This window comes from Myotis davidii, unplaced genomic scaffold, assembly GCF_000327345.1.
Source record: "Myotis davidii unplaced genomic scaffold, ASM32734v1 scaffold1231, whole genome shotgun sequence".
Classification (NCBI taxonomy): Eukaryota; Metazoa; Chordata; class Mammalia; order Chiroptera; family Vespertilionidae; genus Myotis; species Myotis davidii.
The window spans coordinates 15962-24505 of record NW_006282198.1 but is presented as its reverse complement, the minus strand read 5'-3'; the positions used below and the strand labels follow the sequence as shown (position 1 = coordinate 24505).

Below are 8544 nucleotides of genomic sequence, written 5' to 3'. Positions count from 1 at the left end.
CATTTTTGCAAGCTTCCAAAGCCTGTGTAGAGCAAATGCCATTGAATTTAGAAAGAAGCCTCAAAACAAGCAAGAATGAATGTTTAGAATGTTAGTATAAATTCTTTAAAAAGTAAAGTCCCTGGGTATGTTAATAGTCATTCTGTGAAGAAACAGATGTGGGATGGACACAAGTAGGAAATGTTTGATTGCAGTATATTGTATACCATATCTTTCTCTGGTAATATATATAATAATCTTATTTCTTTTTTGTTTGTTTGTTTATAATGATCTTATTTCTTTGAATTTGTTGAGGCTTTCTTTATGGTATGGTACCTAATCAAGTGTCTTAGATTTGTAGAAAATGTATATTCTGCTGTTTTTTGATGCAAATCTCTCTTCTCTATCTCTGTCTCTCACTCTCTCTCATACATATATGAACTTTTCATGGCTTCTCAATAATTTATAGGAATATGACAGTAATCTCCCACAATAATAGTGAATTTATCAATGTTTTCATGTATTCTATTTAAAAATTAAAAATAAATATTTTTATTGATTTCAGAGGGAGGAAGAGGGAGAAAGAAACACCAAAGATGAGAGAGAATCATTGATCAGCTGCCTCCTGAAACCCTTACTCCCCCAACTGGAGTTCTCACTGGCAATCTCGGCATGGGCCCTGAGTGGAATCAAACCTTGACCTCTTGGTTCATGCTCAACCACAAAGCTTCGCCCTTTGGGCTCTACTTTAAAATGTTTTCATATAATTTTTGTTTCATATATTTGCAGATATTTTATTGGGTACATATTTTGAGCTTGTATGCCTCAGCAGTTGAGTATTGATCTATGAACCAGGAGATGACAGTTTGATTCCTAGTCAGTTCACATTCCCAGATTGTGGCCTGGTCCCCTTTGGTGGCATGCAGGAGGGAGCTGATGGATGATTCTGTCTCATCATTTATGTTTCTATCTCTTCCTCTCCTTTCCTCTCTCTGAAATCAATAAAAAAATAAATAAAAATAAACATGTCGTCAGGTGAGGATTAAAGAATAAAATAAAAAACTATGTTGTCTGATCCTATATAATAAAAGGCTAAGATGCAAGTTGTCCCCTGGGGAGTTTGACCAAGCAGGAGTTGGACCCCTCGATATATGTGCTGACCACAAGAGGGCAGCGTGGAAAGAAGGAAGGCTCAGCCGGCAGCCAGTTCGCTGGCCAGGCATAGGGACCCTACCTGTGCATGATTTTCGTGCACTGGGCCTCTAGTATTAATATAACTATACAACTTTTTCTAAGTATTAGACTGATAAGATTCCCCCCACCCCCGTCCTTTAAATTTTAATATAAAATTAGGCCTAGCCTAATTTTTCACATGCCTTTATGTTTAGATGTGCCTAACTCTAATCTGTCAATCTTTGTGCCTTTTAGTAGGCGAATTTAGTTCATATTTATTGTACCTATAAATATATTTGGATTGTTTCTACCATCTTAATTTCTTACTAAAGTTTTTCCCACTTTTATATCTCTTTTTAATACTTCCCTTTAAAAAGTTTATACTATATCTTTCCTTTAATAAATATAAGAACTTATATGCTCACACATTCCTTGATTTACCTTCACGCCAACATCTATGATATTAATAGTCTATGCAGAATTTCATTTCCTATTATTATAGGTATATTTTTCTCTCTTTAATATTAAATAATTTTATAGATAAAAACTATATCATATTTGATTTGATTACTTTCAGTTTATACACTTCTTGAAGCATCTTTTAGAGTTTCGCTCCTTTTATTTAGTAATAGTTTTCAATGTTGGTCTTTATATGGCAAAACTTCTGAGCAATGTATGGATCAGAAAATAGTTTCGTCATGCATCATTTTTATCTTACAGTTTGGATATAAAGTTCAAGTTCAATGTTCTTTATTCTTTAATACTTTGATAATACTATTCTATTATCCCCTTTGCTGCTGATAATATAACAGAACTGATCAAAACAAAACTGATACCAATCCTATATAATAAAGAGGTAATATGTTGCCCTAAGCGGTTTGGCTCAGTGGGTAGAACGTCGGCCTGCGGGCTAAAGGGTCCCAGTTTCAATTCCAGTCAGGGGCATGTACCTCGGTTGCAGTCATATCCCCAGTAGGGAGTGTGCATGAGGCAGCTGATTGGTGTTTCTCTCTCATCGATGGTACTGACTATCCCTCTCCCTTCCTCTCTGTAAAAAAATCAATAAAATATATTTTTTTAAAAAAAGAGGTAATATGCAAATTAACCCTCATGCCCTCACAAGATGGCTGCCTATGACCAGGCTGGCAGGGATTTAGTGAGGGACGACCAAACGACTGAATAAGCAGGCTGTATGGGGTGACCAGGCTGGCAGGGGAGGCAGTTGGGGGTGACCAGCCTAGCAGGAGGATTAGTGAGGGATGACCAAATGACTGAACAGCAGGCTGTGTGGGGCAACCAAGCCAGCCGGGGGAGCAGTTGGTGGCAACCAAGCTGGTGTGGGGGGCAATTAAGGGCGATGAGGGTGGCCTGCATAGGCAGTGAGGGTGATCAGGCCAGCAAGGGGGGGGGGCAGTTACGGGTGACTAGGAAGGCAGGCATGTGAGTGATGAGGAGCCAGCGGTCCAGGATTGTTAGACAGATGTCTACCTGCCAGTTTAAGCCCAATCCCATACACCGGCAGTTGGACTTTCGCCGAGGGGACCCAGATTGGAGAGGGTGCAGGCTGGGCTGAGGTACACCCCCCACCCCATGCATGAATTTTGTGCACCAGGCATCTAGTCTCATTATATACTAGTATGAATGACTCTTTTATTGCCTTTCCCTTTTCAGTTTTGTTAGTTTATGCTTCATGTGTTTTTGGAGTTTTGTTATTAGGTGCATAGATGTTTAGGATTTATTACGTTTTTATTATAAAACAAAGTTCTTTATCCCTGGGAATAAACAGGCTCTGGAATCTTTGTTGATATTAAAATAGCTACTCCAGCTTTCTTTTTATTACTGTTAGCATAGTATATTTTTTCCTGTCCTATAATTTTTTAAACCTTTGATTTTAAACATTTTTGTATAAACATTTTTAATTAAAATGTGTTTCTTGTATATAACATATAGTGGGGTTTTGCTTTTTGTCCATTCAGACCTTTGCCTTTTAACTGCATTGTTTTAAATATGTATATGTACTGTGATTATTGATATCACTGAGTTTAGATCTTTCATCTTGGTATTTGTTTTTTTATTTCCTCATCTATTCATATACCTTCCTTTTTTCTTTTCCTGCCTTGTCTTGGATTATCTTTTATTATTCCATGTTTTCCCCTTTACTGATTTGTTTGCTATACTCTGGAAGCATTAACATTTTCTTTATATTTGATATTCTTAAATTTCTCTATATTGTGTCTAGGTGTGGGTTTCCTTCTCTTCCCTCTTTGGTAATCTATGCTCATTCAGTATCTCTGATTTTTTCCTTTAACTATGACCTCCTTACCTTTTTGTTTCTTGATTGTTTTTCTATTATGTGAGTACTGAAAATTCTAAGTACTGTACATCTCTTTGTTTTTCTTTCATATTCAATTTGTTTCTTGTCTTTTACTACTTCATATTGGGAGATTTCCTCATTTTGATCTTTCAGTTTGATCTCTTTTTCTTTATATCCATTTCATATTTATCCCATCTATTGCATTGTGTTTTATTTTTCCTAATTATTACTTAATGCTTGTTTTTAAAAAATGTTTTCTGATTTCTCATTGCTAATATCTTTTCTTATCTCTTTAATATATTAATTGGCTAATTTAAACGTCCTTGGTTCTCTGTTCTGTTTATGTTGGGATCTGTAATTGAGATATGTTGTTTCTTTGTGAAATAAATACCTTATTATTTTGAGCAATGAGCTTATTTTCTCCTGGGGATACTGGCTAATCTGTCAAGCAGACCTTTAGAGGGAAACACCAGACTCCAAATTACTCAGCTCCGATGACATCAGGAGTCAGTATATTGTCTCTTGGGTAGAGAGCCCCAAGCACCAGAAAACTAATAGCTGCCTCTTCACCCCTCAAAACAACTCCACCCTTCAGGTCTTCATCTGTTACCTAGAGGGTAACACCCATTAGAAAGCAATGCTGTACTTATTAGAGTATATTCCCCGACTTCAGAATTTGGAATGGGAGGGTAAAGGCTGCATCTCTTCCTAAATCAAATAGGAATAATCAGGCCACAATTCAAAAATGTAGTCTGTTAAATTGAAAGAATAAAAGGTTTTCTTGAACTTACCTCCCAAGTAGCACACAGATTTGTCTTGTGAAATATCCAATTGCCATTCTCATCTGTAGGAAAAGTTTCATCTCCAGGCTGAGAAAGTAAAACAAAAACAAATGTTATTCATTTTATTTATATCTGGGAATTGAAATGATGGGATTTGAATTGTCTTTAGGCCAATAGACCCTAGCTCTGGGAAAGCAATTCAAGTTTAATTTTTTATATCCTATATAATAAAAGCCTAATATGGAAATTGTCCCCTTGACCGGGAGTTTGACCACTTGTTATGACGTGGGCTGACAACCAGGGGTGGCATAGAAATGGTGGGTGTCGGTGACACAGTGCTAGCAGCTGGCGGCAGTGGAAATGCTACCAGCCCCGATGGGACCTGACGAGAGTGGGACCTCGGTGGGATGGTGGAGGAGGTGAGTGGATGGTGCCAGCAGCGGCAGCAGGGGACGGGGCTGGCACCTGGCTCCCAGGCATTGAGGAGCTGGGTGAGGGGGGGGGCAGCTATGACTGATTGCTCCTCAGACAGTGACCAGTAGCGGCAGCAGGGGGTGGGGCCACTGCCTGGCTTTCAGGCACTGAGGGAGCAGGGCAGGGGGCCCATCCCCAATCAATTGCCCTGCAGGCGGGATGGTAGAGCAGGTGATGGGGCAGCACCAGGACAAGGCGGGGTGCCAGGTGGGGCTGTGGGAGCTGCAAGGATGCATGTGCAAGCTGGGGCTGTGAGGCTGGGGGCACGAGCTAGAGCCCGATCCCCGCAGGCCACACTGAGGGACCCCACCCGTGCATGAATTTGGGCACTGGGCCTCTAGTGTTTATATAATTATATAATAAAATTGTATTTATATATATTTATTACTTTTATGGGACTGTCCAAAAATTCTTTCATTTTGCCAAAATATGTGACACATTAATCTCATTCTCATTATCCTATCACACTGAGGGACCCCACCCGTGCATGAATTTGGGCACTGGGCCTCTAGTGTTTATATAATTATATAATAAAATTGTATTTATATATATTTATTACTTTTATGGGACTGTCCAAAAATTCTTTCATTTTGCCAAAATATGTGACACATTAATCTCATTCTCATTATCCTATACTGGCATTCATTTTCTCTTTATTTATCAACAGATTATTTTCTTAAGCCATGAGTTTTCTCCTAATTACAGAATTACTCATCAGAAACAGTAGAGCCCTAACCGGTTTTGCTCAGTGGATAGAGGGTCAGCCTGCGCACTCAAGGGTCCCAAGTTTAATTCCAGTCAAGGGAATGTACCTTGGTTTCAGACACATACCCAGTGGGGAGGGTGCAGGAGGCAGCTGATCGATGTTTCTCTCTCATCAATGTTTCTAACTCTCTATCCCTCTCCCTTCCTCTCTGTAAAAATCAATAAAATATATTACAAAAAATAGTAGAGGTTGAGACTCAGTGTTCTGACAGTCTAGTCTAGCCTTACCAAAGTTGAGGAGAGCACGGCGTGTTACTTCTCAGTTCTGGCGGACTTGCTCATTGGTTTTTTTCTTTCACTTTTGGGCCCTCCAGGAGTTCAGCGTTTCTTTTTCCTACTTCACACCATAGCTAGTGGCATCTCCCCTTTTCTGGTTTTTGGGTGATTCTTTCCCAACTAAGGCTAACTGGTGTGGAACATTATCTTTCAGATTTCTCTTTTTTGGCTGTATCTAAACATGCGAGTCATTTCTTATGGGCTTGAAAATGGAATAGAGAGAAATGAAGATGATTCCTAGGGTCTTGGGGTGGATGTTGGTAATCATTTCCTGAGTTTGGGTTAGCAATGAAGAGTTTTTTATGAATATTTTGAGTTTGAAATGACCAAACGTTCGAGTGGCTATTTGAGAAGGCAGGTGAACAGAGAAGTCTCAGAAAGATGCTTAGAAAGACGCCATAGCTGTAGACAAACGTTGGTAGCCCTTACATATAAAATAAAAATCAATCCTTGCAACTATATGAAGTCATTTATAGACACAGGTGGCTCAGTAAGACAAGAATATTGAGAATAGAGGTACTATTCAGGGCATAACAACATTTGGAGGTTGGCAGAGAAGCTACCAAAGAGTCAAGAGAGGGTGGTATTATAGAAGTCACAAGAAGAAGTGTACAGGAGATAATGGTCAACTGTGTTGAAAGATATCCTATAGAATAAAATCCTAATAGGCAAATCAACGGAACAGCTGAAGGACCGGTTGCGATGAGGTGCACTGACCAGCAGGGGGCAGATGCTCAATGCAGGAGCTGCCCCCTAGTGGTTAGTGTGCTCTCACATGGGAGGAACTCTGCTCAGCCATAAGCCAGGCTGATGGCTGCCAGTACAGCGGTGGTGGTGGGAGCCTCTCCTGCCTCCTCAGCAACACTAAGGATGTCCTACTGCAGCTTAGGCCTGCTCCTGCTGGCAAGTGGACATCCCCCGAGGGCTGCCAGGCTGCCAGAGGAATGTCTGATTGCCATCTTAGGCCCAATCTCACAGGGAGCGGGCCTGAGCCAGCAGGTGGTCATCCCCTGAGGGGTCCCAGACTGTGAGAGGGCACAGGCCCGGCTGAGGGACCCTCTTCCCCAGCAGAGTGCACAAATTTTTGTGCACCGGGCCTCTAGTTCTATATAATAAAATCCTAATAGGCAAATCAATGGAACAGCAGAAGGACCGGTTGCTATGATGTGCATTGACCAGCAGGGGGCAGATGCTCAATGCAGGAGCTGCCTCCTGTGGTCAGTGCCCTCCCACAGGGAGAGCGCCACTCAGCCAGAAACCGGGCTCACGGCTGGCAAGTACAGTGGTGGTGGTGGCCAGCAGACTGTCATCCCCCAAGGGGTCCTGAACTGCGAGAGGACCCTTTCTGTCTCTGCTTCCCAAGCTCTTTGTACTTCTCAACACGTCTCATTCCTGTTCATCAGTAACTTCAGTGATCTTTTAAAAATGCCATTCCTCATTTAAAAAGCATAAGGCAGAAGGGGCTGTACAGTGTAGAAGCACAAATATGGGATTGGCATCAGGGGATCCAGGATCTGGTCTCAGTCTGATGGATTTTAAACCTGAGTTAGCTATTTCATTGCCTGGGGCCTCAACCTTTTCTTTTGTGAACTGAAGATATTCTGTATATTGAAATATATATTTCCACCTGATGATTTTATAACATTTTATTAGCTATGAAATGTCAGGCACTGTGTCTGTAATTTCACATATATAACACGAATGACTCCTCACAATACTTGGCAAATGAGTTGGTATCATCTCCAATTTACCAATCATGAAATTGAAGGAAAGTTCAGGAATATCAAAGACAGTATGCTAATACACAATAAAACTGAAAGTCAGTCCCTCTTCTGTGTGACTCCAAAGTTCATACTCTTTCCACTGGACCATGGTTAGGTGATGTGTAAAAGGATCAGGTCATAACTTGACCAAGTCATCTGGCTCACATGTGACAGAGCTGGGATGCAAACAAGGTGCCCTGAATCTGTAGCCCATGCTTCATACCACCATGCTTGCTACGTGACCTCTGATTAATGAGTGCAGCAGAAATCGGTTATTTTGCTTTCTATTATCCTTAGCCTTCTTTTAGAGAGGAGCTCATTGCACATTGTGTGGGCTGACCCAGCTCCAATTCTTGGCCACAGATGTCAGACACCAATGCCCTTACACAAAGATTAGTCAGCAAAAGTTATGACACAAGCAAGGCTGATCTTTGTTTCTTTATGAGGTTTAATGTGTAATCTCTCTTCCTCTGAATTCTTTTTTTCAAAAAAATATTTTATTGATTTTTTTACAGAGAAGAAAGGAAGGGGAGATAGAGAGTTAGAAGCATCGATGAGAGAGAAACATCGATCAGCTGCTTCTTGCGCACCTCCTACTGGGGATGTGCCCGCAACCAAGGTACATGCCCTTGACCAGAATCAAACCTGGGACGCTTCAGTCCGCAGATCAGCAATCTATCCACTGAGCCACGCCAGCCGGACTCTTCCTCTGAATTTTTAAGTTGTATTGACAAGGAAGGCTTGGCATATCAATGGACATTTGCCATCATATAGAAAGAGATTTTTGAGAAAGTGCCAGAGTGTGGAAACATAGTTTCAACTTCTGGATCCAGTTCTTTGGAATTAGATATGCCTTGGAATTCTTAGTTCCCTTTTTTGCTAAAGCCAATTTGAGTTGGGTTTCTGCTATTTATAACAAGAGTTCTGACTAAAACAAAGGTGTTGGGTATACCAAGTAATGTACAAAGAGTATGGAATTGGCTAGGTCAGTATGGGATTGTGGATAGTGAGGATTCTC

At 40.8% G+C, this 8544-nt stretch overlaps 1 protein-coding gene across 1 annotated transcript in view; it reads right to left on the bottom strand.

Annotated features, from left to right (window-relative positions):
• The window catches only part of LOC102775075 (3-oxo-5-beta-steroid 4-dehydrogenase-like), a gene marked incomplete at its 5' end in the record, with an annotated part of 20498 nt that extends 16163 nt beyond the window's left edge, over nt 1-4335 (bottom strand). The window contains one exon of the mRNA XM_006752757.2: nt 4258-4335. Coding sequence (XP_006752820.1) covers nt 4258-4335 — 78 coding nt within the window. The remainder of the gene's footprint in view (nt 1-4257) is intronic.
• Between the last annotated feature and the right edge of the window lie 4209 nt (nt 4336-8544).